The following is a 25,273-nucleotide window of genomic DNA, read 5'->3' on the forward strand; positions in this document are numbered from 1 at the left end:
GCCAATTTTTAGGAATCGAAACAGAAGAAAGAGAAGATGCAAAAGCACGAAAAGAGGGAGAGATAGAACTATAAGAAACAACACGAGATATGGGATGTAAAGTGCAAGTCCTAGTACCTTTGCGATGAGCAATAGGTAGGTCGGAAGAAGAGGGATTACCAGGAGATGGAGAATCTGGATCTGGATCAGACAATTGGATGGGTATTAGTGCTAAAGTGGATTACAGCTGCCCTCTGTTGGTTCTGCCCCTTGTATAGGTGAGTATGTTGGAGTTGTCAATTCTCTTCTGAAATTCACCAATAGTTCTCTGGACTGGAGTCAGCTCCCCCTGAATAGGAACATTAACAACACTATTTTCTATGGTCTCCCCCTGTAAAGGATTCCCGTTAGGTGAAGGAGGAACAGCCAAAGGAGGTTGGGCATTGATTAAAGTAGGATGGGTAGCATCCAAAGGAGGCTGGGCAGCAGTCAAAGGAGGCTGGGCAGCAGCCAGAGGAACCTCCAGTGGAGGAATCTCAAGAGACACATCTTCACTAAAACTCTCCCCCTGAAGAAGTGGTGAAGAATAATAAGAACGGGTCTCATGGAAAACAACATTCATACTAACCAAGGTACGGCGGGAAGGGGGATGGTAGCACTTATAACCTTTCTGGGTTGGAGAATAACCCAAGAAAATACAGCGGAGCCCCCTAGGTTCAAGTTTGCCTGGAGATCTGGTATCTCTAGCATAACACACACCTAAATACTTTGGGAGGCACAATAAAGGAGGAATGACCCAGTAAAACATCAGAGGGGCTACGGGAGTTAAGAACCCGAGAAGGTAACCTATTGATGACATAGGCTGCAGTTAGAACTGCATCCCCCCAATATTGAGATGGGACATTCCACGCAAACATCAAAGCCCGGGCCATTTCCAATAAGTGGCGATTTTTCCTTTCGGCCACACCATTCTGGGCAGGGGTATCAACACAACTAGTTTGGTGAATAATTCCATGATCAGCCAAATATTTTTGAAATTGGGATTCAGTATACTCGGTTCCATTATCATTGCTTAATATTTTGAGAGTAGCCTGGAACTAAGTTTGGATCATTTTATGAAAATGTTGAAAACATGAAAAAACCTGATTTTTTGTGTGCAAAAGATACACCCAGGTGTTCCTAGAATGATAATCAATGAAAGATACAAATCAACGATGACCAGAAAGAGAAGTCCTACGACTAGGACCCCAAACATCAGAATGCACCAATTAAAAACAAGCAGAACTCCTTTTATTTGAAAGTGGATAAGTTGAACGTGTCTGTTTGGCCAGAACACAAGCCCCACAAAAAAAAGTCATCCTTAGTACGTAGGGTGACCAAACTAGGAAATAAATGAGCTAAAATTCCTAAAGGGGGGTGACCTAACCGAGAATGCCACTGGTAGAGTTCAGAAAAGACCAAAGAACTCTGGTGTAGCGGAGAAGGTAATGGTGGTAGAGAGAAGCGACCGTCATCAAGCAGTTACAGCCCACCGTGCACTTTACCCAATCCAATCGTCTTCCCAGATTCCAGATCCTGAAACACACAATGAGAAGGAAAAAAAGTAACTTTGCAGTTAAGATCACGAGTGATACTACTAATGGAAAGAAGGTTAGTAGCAAAATTAGGAATATACAAAACAGAAGGCAAGGGAAGAGATGAAGTACAGCTGATGATTCCTTTTCCAGATATGGAAGAAAGGGAACCATCAGCCACTCTGACCTTGTCTTTCCCAGAAGTGGGAGAATATCTATGAAATAGACTAGAGGAACCGATCATGTGATCTGTAGCTCCAGAATCTATGATCCAAGGATGGGAAGCTACGAAGCACAATGACCTCCAAAAGGGATACCTCGACCGGCAAAGTGTGAACCTGAAGGAGCGTAAGAATTGGCGTAGCTAATGTAGTAGAGGCAGCAGCAGCGGAAGATCTCAGCATACGTAGGAGTGCCTGTAGATCATCCTGGGATAGACCAATGTTAGTAGCAGGGGCTGCAGTAAAGTCTCAGTTTGATGGGCCTTGGGCTTTGTCTTTATCTTTGTCTTGGCAGCCCTTTTAGCTTCAAAATCAGCCGGTTTCCCATGAAGTTTCTAGCACTTCTCTTTGGTGTGGTAGGGTTTGTGACAGTGCTCACAAACAACAGTCCCTGTAGTAGAATCACCAAGAGAAGCAATGCCACTAGGTGCAGGAGGGGCCGGGGCAGCAGCCTTGAGAGCTGATCTGTCAATAATAGGAGGGTGCAACATGGCAGCACTACGGTTTTCTTCAGAGGAGACCAGGGCATAGGACTGTTCAAGTGTGGGAAAAGGCTTGTATCCCAACACTTGAACCCGAATCTGATCATACTCCACATTCAACCCAGCCAAAAAATCATAAACCCCGATCTTATCCACATGTTTCTTGTATGAGGTAAAATCAGCAGCTGTACTTGGGTGAAAGTCAGAAAAGTGATCCAGTTGCTGCCAAAGGCTGCGCAAAGTAGCATAATATTTGGAGATTGTTAAATCTCCCTGAGTAGTGTGAAGGACCTTCTTCCTGAGTTCATATACCTGGACATCATTGCCAAGCTGCCCGTAGGTCTCCTTGCAAGCTGCCCAAATCTCCGAGGCTGTGTCAAGGAGAAGAAAATTATGCTGCAGATCGGAAGTCATAGAGCCAATGAGGTAGGACATGAGAACTCCATTGTTGGCCAGCCACCGTCATGAGCAGCCCCAATCTCGGTTGGCATAACAGCGGTGCCGATAACATGACCGATAAGGCCACGGCCAGCAATGGCAAAGGAAGCAGACCTAGACCAAAGCAAGTAATTAGTGCCATCCAACTTGATGGGATGAGGAGGAAAGGTATGATAATCTGTTTTACTGTGTCCATCACCAACAGAAGTAGCAGTTGAATCCACTGAGTCACCCATTAAAACAGTAGAGAAGCCCAAATCACAGAGAGGGGCTGTTGTGAAGAGAAACCTAAAAAATCCTTCAAGTTAAGGGCTGAAAATTGGATGAGAGCCCTCTGGTAATAGTAGAATAATGGTCTCCAAAAATCAGCAACAGCAGCGGTGGAAATCCCTGAGATCGATTTTTACAGGGTTTTGAAAAATACCTGAAATTGCTGAAATCGATGTAGGGAAGAAGGATAGCAAAAGCACTGCAGATGGAGCTGAAAATAGGATCGAATGGTCCTCTAGTAATGCTGAATCACCCTGCCAAATATCAGCCGCAACAGAAACATGCAACCCCTAGATCGATATTGATCAGGGTTTTGAAAACAACCCTGAATTGCTGAAATTGATGAAGGATAGAGGATGCCCAAAAACTGAAGTGTTGCAGCCCCAATCAAGGTCGAGTGTACCTTTATAAGTAGAGAGCCAGCCTTCAAAAAATCAGAACCAATAGAAGTCACCAGCCCCTAGATCGATAGGTGTCAGGGTTTTGGAAAAAAACCCTGTTTTTGGTGAAAAATCGATCTTAGAGGGTCTTGAACAGATCTGAAGATAGGAACAGATGTAAAGAAGATGGCCTGCTGCAGTTCTTGGTCTTCAAATAGGAGGAGTGGTCCCTTGTAGCAGAGATGGAAGCAGCCCCCAAAAACTGAAGATTCCAAATATCGCAGACAGGTAGTAGTGTCCCTATCGAGCAGAAAATTGCACCATGGAAAAGAGGTTATGGAGGGCAGCAACTAGATCTTGTAAATCACCTCATTAGTGCTGCCCTAGTGGGAGAATGAAGAGCAAGAGAAGAGAAGGAAGAAACCGAGAATGAAAAAAAGGAAAGAAGGAACTGAAATCGAGAATGGAAGAGAGGGGGGGTCCCTAATTCGAGATCTGCTTTGATACCATGTTAAGAGATCAGAATTAGGCTGAATGCTTGGATGATTAATTATCATCCCAAGCACATCTATTTATATTAATAATGAGGTATGGAAAATAATTACATAAGCAATGTGGGACTAAACCACACATACAAGACATAATAAAAAAGGAGAAAAAGTCCAGAATACCCCCACGGTATTCTGGCCCATATAATCTAACAAAACGAAATACCAGAATTATCAGGAGGAGGCTCAGCAATGGCAGACGCAGATGAGGCAGATGCTGGTGCAGCTGAATGGGGCTAGTCCATCTTAGAAAGAAGACGTCTAAAGGCCATGAGCTCATCTGAAGGCAGGGCTACTCCAGGAGAAGCAGTGTCAAAGGCCTCAGTAAGGTCGGCCTGGCTAGAAGGAGCCTGATTGGAGTTACCATGTCCCCAGCCACGGCCACGACCAGAAGAGCCAAGAACATCAGGAGGATGGCCATGTAACTTCCAACAATAAACATTGGTGTGACGCTCCTTACCACAATAATCACACTTTACAGGTGCCTTGGTAGAAGAGCGGTTAGACCAAGGAGTATCAGTATTGGGCTGCGAGCTGGAGACAAGAGCAGATAGCTCAAGAGGTGCCGGAACAGGTGTGGGCAGCATAGAGAGACGACACCGATCCTCAAGCTGAATCAGCGCATATGATTGTTCCAAGGTAGGAAATGGTTCACGGCTCAACACATGTGTCCGAAGCTGATTATACTCAATGTTCAGTCCAGCAAGGAAATCATCGATACGGATCTTATCTTCCCGTTTCTTAAAATTGGTAACATCGACAGCAATAGTTGGAATAAACTCCTGCCATAGAGAGCAGGACTCATTATAGTACTCAGAAAGAGGCATGTCCTTTTGTTGCAGCCTGTGAATTTTTTTCCGGAGTTCAAAAACCTGGGCATCATTCCCCACCTAGGAATAAGTGTCTTGGACAGCCTTCCATATTTTTGCAATGGAATCGAGAAGAAGGTAGCATTGAGAGATGGAGGGCTGGATAGAATGGGTAAGGAATGCCATAACCAAAGAATTTTCACACTCCCATTTGTCAATCTCTGTAGTCCCAATAAGGGGCCGAGTTGAAGTACCAGTATGATAGCCATAGAAACCTCTGGATTTGATGGACAGGAGGCAAGAGCGTGACCATATCAGATAATTAGTGCCATCAAGCTTGACGGCACATGATGGAAAAGCAGAAAAATTATGAGAAGAATTTCCATTGCCACCATGAGAGTCAGAGCCTGGCATGGTTGATCAAGCAAAGAACTCCAATAACGTGGGAATGTCCGTTGAAATACTGCCTCCAATAATCAGCTCCAAAAATCCCAATACAGATGGGAAAAAAAACCAAAAGAAGAACCAGCAAAAAATCGATGACAGGGTAATCTTGAAAAAAACGATATCAAGAAAAACCTGAAAATCGATCAATGTTGAGGCTGGAGCAGCAAGAAGCAGGGATTGGCCCTGAAATATTCGTCATACAAGGTTGGCCGTGCAGATCGAAAAAAACACAGGAAAAAAACCGCAAACCTCTCAAAGCATGGGAAAAAAATCCCTTCAGTAACTTATCTTATGAGAGGCATAGCAAAGAGAGACAAAAGGGCTCTCGGTGGATTAGAAAGAGCCCACCAAGAGCAATAAGGGGTGATGGTGGTGGAGATGCAAAACCGAGAGAAGGGAGAGAGAGGTTTCTCAGTTTTGGTGGAGGTGCTAAAACGAGAGAGAGAGAAGAAGATGGACCAAGATTAGGTTTTTTGAGTAACCCGCTCTAATACCATGTTCAAATAAGAGAATGACTTGTGTCTAATGGGACACAAGCCAGCTTTATTTATAATACGGAGGAGAACATTCCAGAAAATGAGTACAAGACATAAATACCCCTATGACATAGATATGACATAAATACCCTTGTACCCCATTTTACAACAACAGAAAAATAATAATATTCTAGGGTTGAGTGGGGGTAGCTGTATTTCTTGTCTTAATTTGCAACTACACTAACGTCTCTTGATTTTCCTTCTTAGTTCTCTTCTTTTCTCAGACTAGATCAGAAAGTGACACTCATATAACAAAAAAGTTACAGATGTTCTAATCTACACAAACTAGGTCATCCAGACAGAGAAAATCAAAACCAAATCAATCTCAGAAATAGGACCTTTTCTGAAATCCCGGTTTGATTTGATATTGGTAAGCATCATAGACCCCAGCTCGATGTCCAATCTAGAACTGACCTTGACATTTTTTGCTATCCCAACTTGCATGTGTTAGAAACTGATCTACATCCAAGAATCCACTTGTCACCAAGTGTTCAAGCTTATAATCAGGTACTGATGCAGATTCATCACCAAATAGGACTTAATGTAGTCCTAGATATGTAGGAGACCTAATAGGAGCCAGGGTAATGGGGCCACACACAAAGGCTGGCCGATTGGGTTAGGGTTTAGTAATTTAGGGCAAAACTAGGGTTAGGGTTGGATATTGAGAAAGGGGTTTATAGGGTATTAATGGGCAGGTCTAGAGGGCTATTATGGTATAACAAAGTTAGGGTTTGGATGAGTTTTGAAATTCTGCAATTTTGGGCAGAATTGAATTTTAGGTCAAAATTAAGGTTAAAGTTAGGTTTAGGTCAGGGTTGTCTTATATGGTAATGATAGGCAGGTGTAGGGAAGTCTAACGATATAGGTTTTATGATGTTTGAGTGAATGGAAGTAGGTTAGATGAGTTGGACAGCAAGATAAGGTTATTTAAGACAATTCCTAATAGAGGTAGGAGAAGGGGATTCTAGGATTTAGGGTGGTGGGGGTCTGATGAAACTTGGATCTAGTGTCAATAACTATGTAAGGGATGTATGCTGAAAGTTTGGTTTGAAACTAATGGACAGATTTGAAGTTATGGAGGAATCCTAGCTAGGGTAGGAGTGAGAAGAAGAAGATGTAAACAAAGTTCAGATTCAAACTTACTAGATTTGAAGAGATCTTCAATGGCAACAGCTTTGAAGATGAACAATGAGGTCTCCCGATCTTCACGATGCAAGGAGATAAGTAGTAGCCCTCCCGATCTTCACGATGCAAGGATTCGATTAGAGATCCACCAATCCCTTCCACCTTGATAAGCCCACAAGGATGCAACACTCTCAAGGAGCAACAACAGCAACAAAGGCAGCAAGCATAAAGCTGAGGTTTTATTAATCAAATTCGTATTCAATGCTGGCATCCCTTACAAACTTATAAAGAAGACTCAAAAATAGACTTAGACACTAAAAAGGAATGGCCTAACCCAATCCTTAGCCTATTAGCTAACTTAAACTGACTAGGAAATTGAAATAGACTCAAAATAGAGTCCTAATCCAGCCCAACTAAATAACTAAAAGAAAAACTAATAAAATCACTTAAATTGAACCATAGGTTGAACCAGTTCAATTTAAAACACCAAATAAAAAGCTAAGTATGGAAATAAAACTAAGTATGGGAGTTAATCCCGTATGCAACCTATTTACCCATATTTTAGGCCTATAAAAGTGGCCTATTACATTAGAAACCCATGGGATCAAAGGCCCAACATGTATGTAACCCAACCCTAGACTTATTCCCAACGACATAAGTCCTATTTGGTGATGAATCTGCATCAGGTACCCCAGTGGGCATGTGGTATTTAATGCAAGGATTTAAAACTTGGGATCCAAGATCATATCAGACCCCGCCATCCAAATCCCAAGTTGACTCAAAAAAGTTTGGCAATCCTACAAAAACAACAAACAGAATTCGTCTACCATTTTATGGGAAATCAGTATAGGATCCCTGGACAGGGCACTGCTGATCCCATGTTGACTCAGCCAGGTTGCACGATCAAATCCCAAAACTTGACACCATGATATCATGGTTATAGGTGATGATAATAATAACAAAATGTTGTTATTTTTATCGTAGTCATGTCCTTTGCCGAGACATCTTACCGTGATAAGATGGGTCTGTTTGTTGAGTTGTGGTTCGGCCTTTGCTTGCTTTGGCCTCCTTTTGGTGCGCCGCCGGTCAAAGTTTGATCTGCTGTGGTTGTTCGGGGTTCTCCCCTTTGTCTTTTTCAGTCTCTTGTCTCCTCCTATGTTAAGGCAGGGTCTTGTAATTTGTTCCGATGCTTGTGCTCTCCCCCCCCCCCCTTTTTTCTTTTCTTTCCTTTGGTATTGAACTTTTTTATTCATCAAAAAAAATAATAATAATAATAATAAAAACTATTATTATTATTATTATTAATGATATTCCCAATGCTTAAAAAATTGCTCAAATGTTTATCTTTTTCTGAGAGATCAGACTTCTAGCTTACTTCAACTGTAAAGGTCAAGGTTACACTTACAATTCAGATATAGCATTTGCACTTTAGTGAGGTGGCATAAAGTTTTGCCTCACAGTAAGAAGCATCTAAGTAAGCTTCTTGCAAGGATTTTTTTATCCTCAGAAAAGGCAAAATTATCACAAAAGTTGACTCAGAGTTGGCATTTACAATTTAATGAAGAAACAGTCAATCTAGTGACTGATAATATATCTCTGCCTTTAAAGAAAATGATGAAGAATGGGGGCTTTTCTAAAATATTTCCAAAAGGCTCAGAGGGGGGGGGGGGGGGAAGAAGAGATTCACAATATTAACGTTTCTAAAAGAGACTGCTAGAAGGGGTTTACAACTTCTAACTGTAATAGTATAATATGAGGAACAAGGTAAAAAATATTTGAACTATCCTGCCAGGAATGTGAAGTAAAAAAGCACACCTGCCCTGTTCTGAAGAATAATTTTGTATAACCAACTTGATACATTTCTGGAGGGACATTAAATTGCTGAAGAATCGCAACTGATATACTTAATGGATCCTGCGATACACCATTCTCTGAAAGAAGAAACCCGTACCTGAAAATATATGAGCATATATGCATGAAGACAGCAGTCAGTATTTGTTTAAACAGGATGAGAAAGAAAATTGTACTAGGGATTTGATCACTACCTTTTTGCAAATTTTTGATGTGTCATTCGTGTTGGGTAACCAGATCTTGATATCCTGACAACCTCCAGGACTCCACAGCATCTGAGCTGCTGTAAGACAAGATCTTGTTCATACAAACCAGGAAGTTGCTTGCTGTTTGGTTTTATGCAACGAATGAAGTGAGGTGTGGTGTTCTCTAAACGCTGCATCAATTTGAACAGTTGACCCTACAAGCATTAAGAGAATATTTAGGATTTGCATAACCTAATGTGTCTATAACAACCATTTTCAAAATTTCACTAGAACAGAAAAGAAGCTGCCAAAAGGGTAGATGCAAGATTGAAAACTAATGGACATCTTTGAACCTTCTAAAGTAGGATGCCTACATAGGATTCGTGGCCATGATGACTGCTCTACTAAGCAGGTTAATCCAGGAAAACCACCTTTTAACCCAAAAAGAATCCCAGGAAAACCACCAACATCTCTCCAATATGCAAGGACACTTCATACAAATAAAAAGGGCATGTGTTGTGTTCATAAGTATTATTCCTCATTGGACTCAAGACGTTGCAAATTGTATTGCGCAACACCTTTCACTAAATTTCTTTTCAACAGAAACATATTACATAATACTAATTGCAAGATATTGAAACAAACCTGTCTAACCTAAATCAGGTTTAAGCAGGAGAATGGGTCATGAAAGAAAAAGAGAAAAGAAATTCAATCAAGAGTTTCAGAAACCTAAAAACTAGACCTCGAGACCATTTACAAGTTCTACAAATAGGAAAATTCTTAATAGAAACAACTTAATTAATAACTTTCTTTGATCGACCCAATATATTTATAGACCTTGGAAAATTACTTTCTGACTTCAAAATAACTACCTACTTGCCAAATCAAATGAAGTGAACTTTCTAACAACCAAATCAAGTCACTGACTGCTTGTCAGCAGAATCAAGCCAGAAGGACAAATTTCAACTTCTAAAGTTCAAGCCATAAAAGGTGATTAAGGTAAACTTTTATCTTTATTATAACATTTTAAATAACACTCATTAGCTTTAACTGCTCTCATGAAGGAATCCTTTCAAACTTTGCCATGAAGATCTAGAAATAAAAGTTTCCAATGACCACTAAATGACCATCTAATGTAGGGATTTCAACAATATGAAAGTGGACAAAGTCACACGGTTTCCCATATGCTTTACCTTGGGCAGTTGGGCACATGGATATCTATCTTGGTGGCATATCCCTGCACCAAGTTGGAACAGATCACAAGAAAGGTAGTATCACCATGTCTCCAAACTGCAACCAATCTGTATTAGACTTCAACTTATCAATAGAGTAATGACTAGGAAACTGAAAGCTCTTTGCTAATATTATCCGTGCTGCTACAATTATTATTTATTTCCTTGACTATTTAGAGTTCTTTTTCTTTCTTTCCCTTCCTTGCTTTTTATAAGTTGATTTGTACTTTCGTTTAATCTTTTTTCCTTCTTTTTCTTTTTTGAGAGGGTGGGGGACCAGGAGGAAGAACTCTTTCATAATAAAATCACGTAGGAATTGGTATAAATTTCTTGCCAGGTCGAGTAGTGTAAATCCTTGATAGTTAAATCTTGCTATCTGTAAATCTGGTTAATGCATTATAGAGGTAATTACAACTGTGTTCTTCATGCCTTTATTTAGTCAAATCTGCCTCCAACAAGTGTTTTACATTTCCTAAGGCCCATCTGATAAAAAAAATGATGCAGGAAGTCAGAAGTGAAATTGACAAAGTTTTCATTCCTTAAGTGAAGTAAAATGACTCCCTTAAATGGAACTTCATCTCTAAAGTCTTACTCAAAATGTCCTTTCCCTTTTTTTATTTTCATTGGATTCACTCCTGTATCTCCTCTCCTTGCTTCTCTGTGTTAGTCAATGGTAGTCCTGCCGGCTACTTCGCCCCCTCTGTTTGTATCCATCAAGGCTGCCCCCTCTCCCCATTCATTTTAGTTGAGTTTCAGGTTAAGGAAGCAAGTGAGAAAGGAGGAAGATGTTAGAGAAGGAGGAGAAAGACGAAGGAGACAAGAGAAGGAAGAAGAGTGTATTACGGTGGGAAAGTTGTTTGTTGGAGAGACTTCTCCAACACATCTATATTACTCAAATAGAAATACTAAAGGTATTACATCCAACTCCCTAGGGAGGTAAACGGTAAAAAGGCATAAGAAGGTTAAAATACATAATAAGGCAACTAGTCCAAAGTCTAGTTCCTAAACTACCCCTGATACATATCTACTATCAACTCTAACACTCCCCCTCAAGCTGGAGAATATATATCATGCATTCCCAGCTTGCTTAGAAGGGTACTAAACTGAGGAGAGGCAAGAGCTTTGGTGAGGATATCTGCCAGCTGATCACCAGACTTCACAAAAGGAGTACAAATGCAGCCAGAGTCTATCTTCTCCTTGATGAAGTGTCTATCAACCTCTATGTGCTTAGTTCGCTCATGGATTGTGGGCAATACTGATGGCAGCCTTGTTGTCACAATAGAGTCTCATAGGGCCTCCAGTGTCAAATCCCAATTCCTGAACAAGTCTTTTCAACCATATGAGTTCACATACTCCATGTGCCATAGCTCTAAATTCTGCCTCTGCGTTGGATCTAGCTACAACATGCTGTTTTTTACTCCTCCATGTAATCAAATTACCCCCCACAAAGGTACAATAGCCGGAGGTGGACCTCCTGTCTGTAATGGAGCCAGCCCAATCAGCATCAGTGAAACCTTCCACTTTCAAGTGGTTGTGTCTGGCATACAGCAGTCCTTTCCCTGGGGAAGACTTCAAATATCCAAGAATACGATACACGGCGTCCAAGTGGCCACTCTTGGGAGCATTAATGAATTGACTCACCACTCCCACTGCATAGGAGATATCTGGACGTGTCATGGCAAGATAGATAAGCTTCCCCACTAGCCTTTGGTACTTTCCCGCATCAACAAGATAAGGACCACAATCTTCTCCTAGTTTGTGATTTTGCTCAATAGGGGAATTGGCTGGTTTGCAGCCCAACATTCCTGTCTCTGTCAGCAAGTTAAGAACAAACTTCCGTTGACATATATTGATTCCTTTCTTGGTCCTTGATACTTCAATTCCTAAGAAATATTTCAAGGGGCCCAAATCTTTAATCTCAAACTGTTGTGCCAAGTAACTCTTCAGGTTACCTATCTCAGCTATATCATCTCCTGTGACCACAATATCATCAACGTAGACAATGAGGGCTATAATGGTACCATGGCCCCGCTTGGTAAAGAGAGTGTGATCAGCTTGGCTCTGGGAATATCCATTCTTTAGAATGGCCTGCCGAAAGCGCTCAAACCATGCCTTTGGTGACTGTTTGAGACCATATAGTGCCTTCTTGAGGAGGCACACTTTCCTTTCAGCTGAGGGCATTTTGAAGCCTGGTGGAGTTTGCATGTACACTTCCTCTTCCAAGTCGCCATGGAGAAAGGCATTCTTCACATCCAACTGATATAATGGCCAATCTTTATTGGCAGCCAATGACAAAAGAACTCTGATCGAGTTGTGTTTGGCCACAGGAGCAAATGTCTCCTGATAGTCAATTCCATAAACTTGACTGTATCCCTTAGCCACCAACCTTGCTTTGTATCTCTCAACACTACCATCAGATTTGTACTTGATTGTGTAGACCCATCTGCATCCAACAGGGATACGTCCCTTGGGAAGATCCACCAGTTGCCAAGTACCATTCTTCTCAAGTGCCATCATTTCCTCAGACATAGCTTGTCTCCACTTTGGATCAGACATAGCATCAATAACATTTTTGGGAATAGAAGCAGTAGAGAGGGCAGTAATAAAGGCAAGACCTATAGGAGAAAGAGCATCATAGGAAACAAACTGGGTTATAGGATTAGTACAAGCTCTTTTCCCTTTGCGAACAGCAATATGGAGGTCTAAATCACATGAAGGAGAAGAAGGGATATCACCTGATTGAGAAGGGTGAATCTCAGGATGTGGATCTGGATCCAAAGAGGACTCTTGGTAGGTCTTCTTTCCTTCATTATGTAAGCCTTCACCTTTTTTGTATGTAATGTGGTAATCTTTCTCCTTACTAGGACCATTGGTAGTTCTGTCAACCACCAAATCAGCATGCACATCCTCCACATCCACAGACTTTCCAATGTCAAGCATAAAGGGAGAGATAGGGAGAGGATAATGAAGATAATCAGCAGCCTGTTCATTCCTACAATTCTCCCCCTAAAGAGGATGCTGAGATGGAGCAAAGAAAGGGTACAGACTCAAGGAAAGTAACATCTTTGGAGATGAAGCACCTGCGAGAAGATGGGTGATAGCACCTGTAACTTTTGGTAGTAGAAGAGAAGCCAAGAAAAAGGCACTTGAGGGCTTTGGGATCAAGTTTAGTGCGATGTTAATTGTTAACATGCACATAACAAACACAGCCAAAGATTTTAGGAGGAAGAGAAAAAGCAGAAACCTGTGGAGATAAGACTTCTAAGGGAGATTTGAAAGCAAGAAGTTTGGTTGGCATGCGATTGATGAGAAAAGAAGCAGTGAGGAGAGCAGCAGACCAAAAAGTCTTGGGAACATGCATGCCAAACAAGAGACTACGAGTGACCTCCAATAAATGGCAATTTTTCCTCTTAGCAACCCCATTTTGTTGGGGTGTGTCAACACAGGCTAGCTGATGGAGAATGCCATTAGTAGTAAAGAAGGCTTGGAGGCCACTAAACATATATTCTCCCCCTTTATCAGACCGGACAATTTTGATACGAGTATCAATCTAAGTAAGAATCATCTGATAAAAATTCTAAAATGCCTCACAAACATCACTCTTTTGTTTCATAAGAACAGTCCAAGTGGCACGAGAAAAGTCATCAACAAAAGACACAAAGTAACGAAAGCCAAATAAAGAAGTAGTGGGGGAAGGTCCCCAAACATCAGTATGTATAATATGGAAAGGAGCAGCAATTCTATTACCATGATATGGATAAGAGGAACGACAATGTTTGGCAAACATACATGGTTCACATTGAAAGACATGAAAAGAAGAAACAGAAGAAAATACGTGAGGCCAATGTTTCCTCATTACAACAAAAGATGGATGGCCAAGACGCCGATGCCATAACATAACAGATTCCACAGAACTACTATCATCACGTCCACACACATAGGATTGAGCTGTGGGTAAACCAGGATCAAAAAAGTAAAGGCCTTTCTCCTCACGTCCACTACCAATAATCCTCTTCGTCACCAAATCCTGAAAAAGACAGTGAGAAGGAAAAAAGGTGACACAACAGTTGAGAGATTTAGTCAAGTGACTCACAGATAAAAGGTTAACAACAAGGTTAGGAACATGAAGAACCGAAGTAAGAGAGATAGATGAGGTAACAAGGATACTACCTTTACCAGATATAGAGGAAAGGGATCCATCAGCTATCCTAACTTTATCCTTACCAGAGCAAATGGTATAGGAATCATAATTATAAGACGTACCAGTCATGTGGTTAGTGGCACCAGAGTCAATGACCCAAGACTGGGCTGCAGTAGAAGCTGTAGTGGAGACCTGCAAGGTTGAGGACGAAGATGAGCTGGCCACGGTAGATGTAGGAGACGTGCTCAACTGGGATATAATCCGGCAACTGTATCAACCAAAACAGGATCATCCTGTGTAGCATTTGCCTCAGTCATCACGGAGTGAGCCCGAGCTCCCCCTCTACGACCACCACGACCACTTGTGCTAGGAGGACGACCATGAAGAGACCAACACCTATCCTTGGTGTGCCCAGTTCTCCCACAGTGATCACATTTAAATCTCTCTCCCAACTCCACTGGCACCAACTGTCTCCACTACACGGGCTGCCTCACGGTTGGGCACTTGGCCCCTACCACCTCCACGGGTGTCTCGGAAAGAACTGGAGTTGAGAGCTGACCTTTCATGAGGTGAAGCTGGTGTTGGGTCCATAGTAACACGCCGAGTCTCCTCATTCTGTAGGTAACGGCAGACCTCACTAAGAGATGGAAGAGGAGATCGGCCTAAAAGTTGGAGTCTGATGGGCTCATAATCAGGGTTCAAACCACCAAGTAAAGAGAAGACCCGCTCCTTTTCAAGAGTCTGATACACCTTTGCTTCATCCTCTGGGTTGGTCAAATGGAGATCTCTATAGTGGTCATATTCCTCCAAAAGACTAAGGAAGGCATTGTAGTACTCAGAGATAGTTCTGTCCCCTTGCCTCATGGAGTGAATCTTTTGGTGAAGTTGATAGACCTTGGTAGAGCCACCCACTCTGTCAAAGGTCTGAGAGACACTGTCCCAGACGGCCTTGGCAGTCTCCTTTCTTATAAATCTTCTCCCAATCTCGGGCTTCATGGAGAAGATCAACCATGTCATGACTATAGAATTTTCAGTCTCCCATTTCTCATAAGTAGGCGCACTCTGCTCGGGGGCCTTGATAGCACCTGTGATGTACCCAAGTTTCCCTTTGCAACTAAGGGAAAGCTTCACGGAATGTGACCAGTCCAAGTAATTGGTGCCATCAAGTTTCATAAAGGAAATCTGGAAATGTGTGCTTTCATAGACCAATTGAGGGGCTGTGGGAACAGGAACAGGCTGTGAATCAGCCACACCAAGTCCAGAAGTCTCAGAATCACCCATTGTGACAATACTTTAGACTATCGATTCAAGTGGGGAGTACATAGTCTACCCAAATAAGAATTCCAAAGAGGCAGAAGAAAAATCCAGCAAGTAAAACACAAGAAAAGGGCTTCACCCTAGCATCCACCAAGGGATAACACAACTGAAACAAGCTTAAGCACCTCACACAGGCTGGTTCTAAGCATTTCTCAACAAAGGCAGTAACACATAGCAGTCCAAATGCAAGAGGAACAGAGAAACTGCAGTCACGATATTACCTGGGCAGGAACAGAGATCCCACGAAAAAGAGCACTGCTCAAACAGGGCTGTAAAGCTGCAAAGGAGACCAGATGGGATGAAAAGAGTACCCTTGGGCGATCCTATTGAGCCATTCCAAGGCTGAAACACAAGCCGAGAGAGAGAGAGTCAGGAACTCCAAGTTGAGGCTGGCGGTAACTGTTGGAATTGATGGAATGGCTTCAAAACTTCACAAGAGCTTCAACAAAGCTCAAAGAACATCTTCAAACATCTGAGTAGGTTATTTCCAACCTATTTCATATTCCTATACCAGATTTTTTACATTGGTGACTTCTCCTTGAAACCTTTTGAATCCTAGGATTCCAAAGAGAAGAAAAAGAACAGAGAAAAGAGGCTAAATACGACTCTCAAACCAACCTGCTCTGATACCAAGTTGAGTTTCAGGTTAAGGAAGCAAGTGAGAAAGGAGGAAGATGTTAGAGAAGGAGGAGCAAGAAGAAGGAGACAAGAGAAGGAAGAAGAGTGTATTACGGTGGGAAAGTTGTTTGTTGGAGAGACTTCTCCAACACATCTATATTACTCAAATAGAAATACTAAAGGTATTACATCCAACTCCCTAGGGAGGTAAAAGGTAAAAAGATATAAGAAGGTTAAAATACATAATAAGGCAACTAGTCCAAAGTCTAGTTCCTGAACTACCCCTGATACATATCTACTATCAACTCTAACAATTTTCTCCCTAGCCCTTGAAGTCCTTTCTAGAAGCATCCAATCCAATACAGACCTTCACCTTATCTCTCCTATTCCCAAGTGCAAAGCCCTCATGATATTCTCTAAGGCTGACCCTCTCTCCATTGAGTCCATCATGCCCTCACTCCACTTTTTTGAATCCATTTCCGGTCTTTGTATCAGCGTACTCAAATCCCACCTCTTCCTAGCCAGGGTCTATGATTCTATCAAAGCCCACCTCCTTGATCTGACAGGCTTTTCCCTTGGCTGCTTCCTAGTTAAATACCTCAGGCTGCCCCTCACCACTGCTAGATTGACTGCTCACCATTGCACCCCCATGTTGGACCTTATCCGAAACAGACTTCCAACTCTGGAAAGGCAAGTTCCTCTCCTATGCAGGGCGCTGGGAGCTCATCCGACCAGTGCTCCAATCCAATTACATTTATTGGTCCAGCGACTTCGAGCTCCCCCAGTCCATCATTAAGACAGTAGAACCCCTCATGTGCTCCTTTCTCTGGAAAGGGGCTGAATCAGCCAGATTCCTCCACCCAATTAGATGGGCTACAATTAGCCTCCCAAGGATGAAGGGGGCCTACGATTAAGAAGAATCAAAGAGGCCAACAAAACTGCCACCCTCAAGCTGATATGGAACATTGTTACCAAGAAGGGCAGCATCTAGGTCTCTTGGGTCTATTCTACTCTTCTCAGAAAGGACTCGCCATGGGCTATTTCCCCCTCCTCTTATGCTTCTTGGATTTGGCACAGAATTTTAAAGCTTAGGCCCATTCCTTTAAGGGCCATCTCTTCCAAGGTTGTTAAAGGTCTATCCGCTTCACTCTGGCTCAACAACTGGCATCTTATGGGTATTCTATTTTCAGTGGCAGGTGCTTCATCCGTTTACACCTCTGACATCGACAAAGACTCTACAGTTGTTACCATTATCACTAATGGTGATTGGGAACCCTCCCGATATCCCCCCTCCTCCATGGTAGAGGAGATTATTGTTTGGCTCCCATCATCCTTAGGTGCCTTCTCCTCCTCATCTTCTTGGGACTTCATCAGAACTAGAGGGCCCCTCTCCCCTTGGCGCAAGATTGTTTGGTTCAAAGATAACATTCCTTGCCATAGCTTCATGTATAGCAAGCTCTATCTAATTGCCTCCCAACACAGTTCTCCTCATTCACCGCCATATTCAGTTTTCCCCCTCTTGTTGTTTATATTTGAATGGAATAAAAAACGTTGACCACTTGTTCTTTACCTGCCCCTTCTCCTCCATCATTTGGAAGAGAGTCCTCAGTAGATGCTGGCCTGACAATAGAAGAATCCTCCCCCTTCAAAGAGAATGGATTTGGGTTGACATACTTTTGAAGGGAAATCTCTTTGTGATTCAGCTGGCAAGAGAATGGATTTGGGTTGACACAATCTTCGAAGATGGACTCCCAATTCCTTTTCCTTTGACAAGATTTGGAAAGCCATCTTCTTTGATGTTAATTCTAAGCTCTCCCTTCTCCCCCTCCTTCATGTAAGGAACTCCCCCAGGAACAGGCTCATTGTTGTATCCCGGGGTTTACCCCTCTCTCTTGCAACCTGTTGATTCCTGCCCTTGATCAGCTGGTGTTGCTTTGTCTAGCTGTTTTCTTTTCTTTCTCTTTCCCCTTTTGGGGCCCCCTGTATTCTTTCTCTCTTTTGTAATGAATTATTTATTCACCCCAAAAAAAAAAGGAAATGCTCAAAGAAACAAATAGAACTTTTCAATAAGGTGTTTGGTTGGAAGTAAAATGGGGGGAGGGGGTTTGTTCATTTTATTTCACTTTTACTCACCACTTCTAGCCAAAAAGTATGCTAAGAGTATTGCAAGCAGATGTCAAGGTTTGTGCATGCAGGTCCTTTTCTTTTCTTTCTTTATGGCTAGCTGTTCAGGAAAATTTGTATGACAATTAACGAATGAATTTGTTCACAGTAGCTGTAATCATTAACAGCTTAATTATGTTTCAGATCATGCAAAGATCTGCAAATCCATTACCAATATGCATCATTTAGACCTTAATTCAAGTTAAACATGCCTTCAGCAAGTGCTTTGTATTTATTATAAGAACAACATATGTTTCTTGTGCAAATATGTTTATCCAAACACCACCCGCATGTACCTTTACTCAAATTCAGATTGACAACCATGTAGGCTTCATTTCCTCATAACAGAGTATTCAGTTCCACCCAATAAATGGCTTTCTTAAAAGTAATAATCCTCTTTCATCCAGTGTGCAGATATTATGTATTCATGATTCTCAACATCAAATATTTTGCAGTTGCATATATTTCTCCACATCAAGAAAGTATATGAATATATCACCTTAAACTTTGTCCCGACACTTTGCCTTTGGGAATCAGAAGCGCCTGACCACCTTGTAGGAGTTACTGCCTTCTGTGATTGATTAAGGAATTTGGAAGCAAACAACTGAGGTAGTTTACCACTACATGATGAAAGAAGTTGAATGGAATCAGAGTGTAGGGGATCTCTATTCTTCTCCAAGAAACCACTTGTATCATACTGGACCTGATAAAACATCCAGTCAGAAGATGAAAGGGCAAGCTTATAACTCCACCAGTAGGTAGCTGGTTCAGAAGGTTCTAAAACTCATATGAGGCTCAAATTGCAATTGTGAGGATCAGAAAGTCACAGATTCCACACACTAACTAAGCTCTGCACTACCCCCCCCCCATCCCCAATTTTTAAAGCCAATGAGAATCTTTTTCAGTCTAGCTTTATCTACATATGAATTCCCTATTCCATCCTTTTTTTCCTTTTGATTCAGTTTTCGGTGAATAGTTATGGATCTGAAGAGGGTAGCATGAAATCTCAGGATGTGCAAGTGACCGGGTAAACATGAGAATTCGAAAACCAATTAGGGGATACTATGAGAGTGTAAAATACAAAAGAAGGAAAAACAAAAAATAGGTGAAATTAAGTTATGTTAAGGCCAAATAAACATATAAAAATGTAGATATTTAACAAGGGAGTAATTGACTTTGCAAAAATTCATGCAGCTATGGAATTTTTTTTCCATTTGACAGATACCAATTATGAAATTTCAACCATATACCAATTTATGGTCATGTTGTTAAACTTAACTAATGCATCAAAATTTCACTACATTGCTTTCTTTGGAGATGTTCAGCCTGTTTAATGGTTTTTTCTTAGATATATAAAAAACATTTCTTAATGTCATAATATTTTCAACTAGCCTGCAAATGTCAAGATAGTTGCAAGCACCAAACAGTGAAGTAATTGAAATTCTTTTGTTTACAAACAACTTGAGAACGCGTGTTGTATATACAAGGTTCCAAATTTCAGTTTTGACCAGGATTTCGACCATTGTCAAAACCGAAATATACCTTCAAAATCTGCATAATGGGCTCAAAATTTAGTCCATTTCGTAGGTCCACTTGAAAATGGCCATTTCTGTAACGACCCAGCCCCTCTCTTGGCATGAAATTGTCTGCTTTGTACCATGGGCCACACGGCTTTAAAACGCATCATACCAAGTAGAGGCAAGGTACTAAAACTCGGAACTCGATACCAACTCGACCCTTCGAAAAACCGAGTCGAGTCGAGATCTCGCCAAGTTAGTGCATTTTTTTTTTCGACTCGAAGCCTCCACTCGGAGGGTTTTAGACCTAGTTTGGGTCTGAAACTTGGTATTCAACCTATTTTAGGCCATCTAAACACAATGGCACTATCAGAATTTGCAAAAACAAAGTCCAAATAGGAGTTTCACTTAGTGAGAAAGCAGGACAAACACACTTATTTATGTCTAATATCATTTAAGTAAATGCTTATTTAATTAAGATATTATTCATAAATAAGAAAATACCCCCCAATTTGAATCCAATAAAAATAGTTAAAAAATCAAATTCCAAAAGAAAAAAAAAATCAATCCCCCAGTTCAAGAACAAAAATTGGATTTTCGACGGTAGGTGCAATTTTCAACTTTCTAATGCTGAGGTTTTTCTCAAATCTAAAAATTCCATAAATCTTAATATGGTAAAACATTGCTAAAAACTAAAAGTGCGGTAAAATACTCATTTGTTTTGATGTCCAAAAAAATATTTTCATTCAAAGCGATTTTGACAACATTCGCTCACACCAAATTAAGTTTGACCGGTACATAACTCCTTCATTATAAATCATTACCGCACTTTTGGTTTTTGGCAATGTTTTACCATATTAAGATTAATGGAATTTTTAGATTTGAGAAAAACCTCAGCATTAGAAAGTTGAAAATTGCACCGACCGTCGAAAATCCAATTTTTATTCTTGAACTGGGGGGTTGACTTTTTTTCCTTTTGGAATTTTATTTTTTAACTATTTTTATTGGATTCAAATAGGGGGTGTTTGCTTATTTATGAATAATATCTTAAGTAAATGAAATATATACTTAAATGATATTAGGCATAAATAAGTGTCTGTCCTGATTGCTGGCATAAATAAGTGTTTGTATACCAACGGATAGGTGTCTGTATACTAAGATTTCCCACCGAGATCTCGCCCAGAACTCAAGATCTGGCACTCATATAAAGGAGATTGGGTCGAGATGTCGAGATCTCGATATTTCACGAGATCTCAACCGAGAAATTGCCCTTTGAGAAATCGTATAACAACTTGTCTCGACTTCTTGAAAAACCGAGATCTTGAACTATGAGTAGAGGAGGCTACTCTATCAATAGCTCAGGATCTCCCTCCCAAGCCGATGTGGGACTAAGTTTGCACCCCCTCACCAATCTTCCAAACCCTCTACTAAGCCGTGTCTTGGAGGGGACACCTCATCGATCTCCCAAGCGGGCCGGTACTATACCGTTTTCTTGGGGCGTTACCATTTTGGTGGCCAAATGATGGAATTTTACCCTGAAATTCTTGTATTAAGGATGTTTACACATGTTTGAATTATTAGATTGGGGGGTGACCCCAAAGCAGTAGTTTGGCTTCAGACCTTAGGTTGCTAGTGTACGTCGCTGCCTACTGTATCATTTCTCTTAGATAGCCTATTCTACACATAATTTAGTCCTATAAAATACAACATTCAATTAAAATTATTAAAATACGTATGAAGAACCATAAAAAAATGGAAAGCCTTACACAAGTTTAACCAATTAAAGTGTGACCATTGTCATTTCCCCAAAATTTCGACCGAAACCTTGTAACCTATCAAGTCTCTGGTGGTTTTGTTTCGACCAAGGTCAAAACCGAGATAAAACGTCAAAATTTCTGTATTTCCACCGAAATTTCAAACTACGGTTGTACAGCTTCTCCGAAGTGATTGTGAGGGTTTTTTTATTTTTGAATTTCCTGAGACAATGTCTCCAGAAATATATTTGCCATAAATTTGCATCTCCAAAGCAATTCTTTGATTTCACTTCTTAACCCCAAGAACCACAATTATGTGAGAATCATTTTCAAACTATATTCTTAAGCTGTAAGAATCATTGCAAGAATCAACAAAGTGCTTCAAAAAATAATCAAGCTAGAAATCAGAACTGATACCAAACTCATCCTAAATCACTAGGTTGACTTTGTCATAGTCTGATTTCTACATATTGAGTCCCTGCCAAATCCAAAAGGCCCAAGTTTGACAACCTCTAAGCTGTTAGCATGACTTATAACTGACCTGCCCAGCATAATGGCGAACACTGAAAGCCCCACCTCTTTGCCCTTTAAAACAAGGGTTACCATCTAAATGCTGCTTAAGCTTATTGGCAAGGGTCAAATCAGTAGCTTTGGGGAAAGTTGACTCCTCATCCAATAAAGAGAGTAAGCCCAATGGTTTCTGCACAACACATTGTGCTCAAGATAATTAGTACATCAAAAATAATCAAACCACTGAATAAACACTAATCAGAACCGATGACACAACAGAAACAGGTGCTTTCAAAAGCAAGCTAATTATCATGGGTACCCAAAAGAAATTGAGAGTCCTGTAACTGTGCAAAATTAAGATTCCCATATACTTTCATTTTTTCATTAGAAAGCATCTAAGAGATAATATCTTCAATACATATTGAGCAGTTTCTAAAATCCACACAAACAACACATGATTTTGATTTTGTTTGGCTATTGACCCATACTGAATAGATAATAACTTCAAATTTCAAAAAAAAAAAATAATTGGATGGTTATCTAGTAGCTTCAAAGTAATGAAGTCACCCTTTTTATGGAAAGTGATTTTAAGGTCAAGTATAACATACATAGTAGCTGCCTCACTCCAGGGAAGACTCAATTGGCATCTGGTTAATGACATCAATGGGAAATGCATAATGGAATCTTCTTGTTGATACCATTCGGTCAACCAACTTCGGCCTAGCATCTGAACTAGGCCACTCAACCCTGGACCTAGGATTGATTTTGGGTCTTCCCCCGTATTGGGTTTAAAAACTGTTAAACCATGGATAGGTTAGGTATGTTTCACGATAGGGGGAGTCCTCTATCGTGGACTCTAGCTGAATCCCATGGTGCTTAGGATATTATCTTGTTAGTTATGCTATCTCTTTGTATTCCTAGTTTGGTTACGTGTCTTGCTGATATTCTTAGTTAGAGTATATCTATGATATGTACTTTCCTATTCCTAGTAGGAAAGCCTTTTTGCAATCAGCAAGTTATAAATAGAAATAAACGGGGGGAAGTCTAGCCATCGATTGCTAGTCTTCTCCAGCAGTCTCTTGTCTCATTCTTCAATTCAATTCTTGTGATTACTAGTTTATAGATCTGATATTGTAACAAAAACATTGATATTAAGCCTTCAATCGGGCAATGAAGCCCAACATATAAAATATTTATTGAAGGATATGAAAATCAGGTTTGAAAAAAACACCTTCTCAAAGAGATTTAGGCAATCTTGATTGTCCTCAAAATCAACTTGTGTCCAATCAATACCATCTTCTGAATACTCCTGTAATAGATCCACAAGGTGATGTAAGCAAGTCACGAGAAGACGGCCCAAAAAAAAAAAGAATTTTCTGAAGGTGAGCCAGAACAACAATAGAGGACCTTATGGTTTCATATTTCACATGAAATAGCTGTACATGCTCGTATAAGATGCATATATAAAAAGTAAATGAACAATAAAAGATAAGAAAAAAAAAAAAAGCTGACATCTACCTACACCATAAAGGATAACATGGCTAAAGGAAAAAGCACAAATTAACAAAAACTTTTGTAAATAAAACAATGCAGTAGCTGTCACATGAGGCCTCAAAAGAGTCTACCAAATAGTCCTTTTTTGCCTAATTGAGAATGGATATGGGCCATATGGCTTCGTACTACGCCATGTTGGGCCTAAATTTGGCCTTGCTTGAGCTGATTATTTGGTCTTTATAATTCATTCCTAGAAGCCTAATAGGTCAATTTACTCACGAGTCATATGGCTCCTATATCTCATGAGCTATAAAGAATGTGTAATATTTCTTCAAATCTGCATAATGATTTTAATCTACTGTTCAATCTTCAACAACAAACGGAGAAAGCAGTGTGTGATATTTCAAACGTGCTTAAACAATAAGAGCTACTGTTCAACTCAAAACAAAAACAAAGACAAAAAAAAAAAATATGATTAGGAAATTGGGAAACCAAAAGAACAGTAGAAAATTTCACTTTTCACGCAATTCTTCCCAATGATTCTGCTTTAGTGCTGGGTTCCTTACACAAAGCAAAAGCTAACTCTTTGGATCCATATATATCTTATTCCAAAATCTCTCCCAAGTTTAGAGAGCAGATCTGCTTCTTAGGGGAAAAGAACAGAAGAATTGTGAGGCATGACAATAACCATACATATGTTCTAATTTCTTAGGCACATTGCTGAATAAGATTTCTCCAAAAGTTGCATTGAATTCAAACTACAAAAGTCGGCATTGTCAATGCCCTGCAAACTTGATGAATCAATTGATGACTTGATGAAAGATGCTTAGTTGCTTACCTCCTGTTCTAGTTTTAAGAGATGACGATTGAAATGTTGCTGCAACCTCTCATTTGCATAGTTTATACAAAACTGTTCAAAGCTATTCTTCTGGAAAATGTGCAGACAGAATCATTAGCAGAACTATATTTCAAATAACAAACAACTAACTTGTGCATCAGTAGAAAACACATACCTCAAAACACTCAAATCCATAGATATCTAAGATACTAATGGATCTCCCTGTGCACTGTTTCCCTACTTCAAGTGACTTGTTGATTTGTTCAACAAGCCAGTCAAACAAGCTTGCATAGATGGATTTCGCCAATGCATCCCTTGTATCAATGGCCTGAATTAAAAAATACAGTAAATAAGGGGATTCTACATCTATTCAGAGACACTGTGCCCCATTTAGTTGTGGAAAGGCTGTGTGTGTGTGCGTGTGAGAGAGAAATAGAGAGACAGAGACAGAGTGAGAAAGAGATAATAAGCTATTGATAAGCACTAAACAGACCTGCCGTAGTGTTAACTTTTGTACAATATCCTCATTGCCGGCTCGAATTTTATGAGTAGATAAAGCTAAAATTAGGTCATGGTCTTTGCAACCCATCAACTTTGCAGCACTTGACACAGCTGTCACAATATTTAAGACAAGAATTACCAATTAAGTGCAGCCATTGACATGTCTTACTTTCCATTTGTTTTCAGCTATTACATAAGCTATTGTAAACTGACACATATATCTTTGGCAAAATATGGTCATGGAAGGCAGAACTAGCACCCCCTAGATACAAAGTTTAAGCAAGAAAGCAAGCCAAGTAGATGGATAGATGCTGCATGCACACACATGCATATGCGTAGAGCA

General features: G+C 40.5%; 1 protein-coding gene across 2 annotated transcripts in view; it reads right to left on the reverse strand.

Annotated features, from left to right (window-relative positions):
* The window catches only part of LOC122639654 (myosin-2-like), an 80,785-nt gene that overhangs the window by 43,092 nt on the left and 12,420 nt on the right, over positions 1-25,273 (reverse strand). For both annotated transcript variants that reach the window (XM_043832534.1, XM_043832533.1), the window contains exons 12-19: positions 24,923-25,041; positions 24,605-24,757; positions 24,430-24,519; positions 23,329-23,406; positions 22,129-22,287; positions 18,816-19,019; positions 8,855-9,060; positions 8,625-8,760 (exon numbers count right to left, since the gene is read on the reverse strand). In XM_043832534.1, the coding sequence (XP_043688469.1) occupies positions 8,625-8,760; positions 8,855-9,060; positions 18,816-19,019; positions 22,129-22,287; positions 23,329-23,406; positions 24,430-24,519; positions 24,605-24,757; positions 24,923-25,041 (1,145 nt within the window). The remainder of the gene's footprint in view (positions 1-8,624; positions 8,761-8,854; positions 9,061-18,815; positions 19,020-22,128; positions 22,288-23,328; positions 23,407-24,429; positions 24,520-24,604; positions 24,758-24,922; positions 25,042-25,273) is intronic.

Source organism: Telopea speciosissima, chromosome 9 (genome assembly GCF_018873765.1).
Source record: "Telopea speciosissima isolate NSW1024214 ecotype Mountain lineage chromosome 9, Tspe_v1, whole genome shotgun sequence".
Classification (NCBI taxonomy): Eukaryota; Viridiplantae; Streptophyta; class Magnoliopsida; order Proteales; family Proteaceae; genus Telopea; species Telopea speciosissima.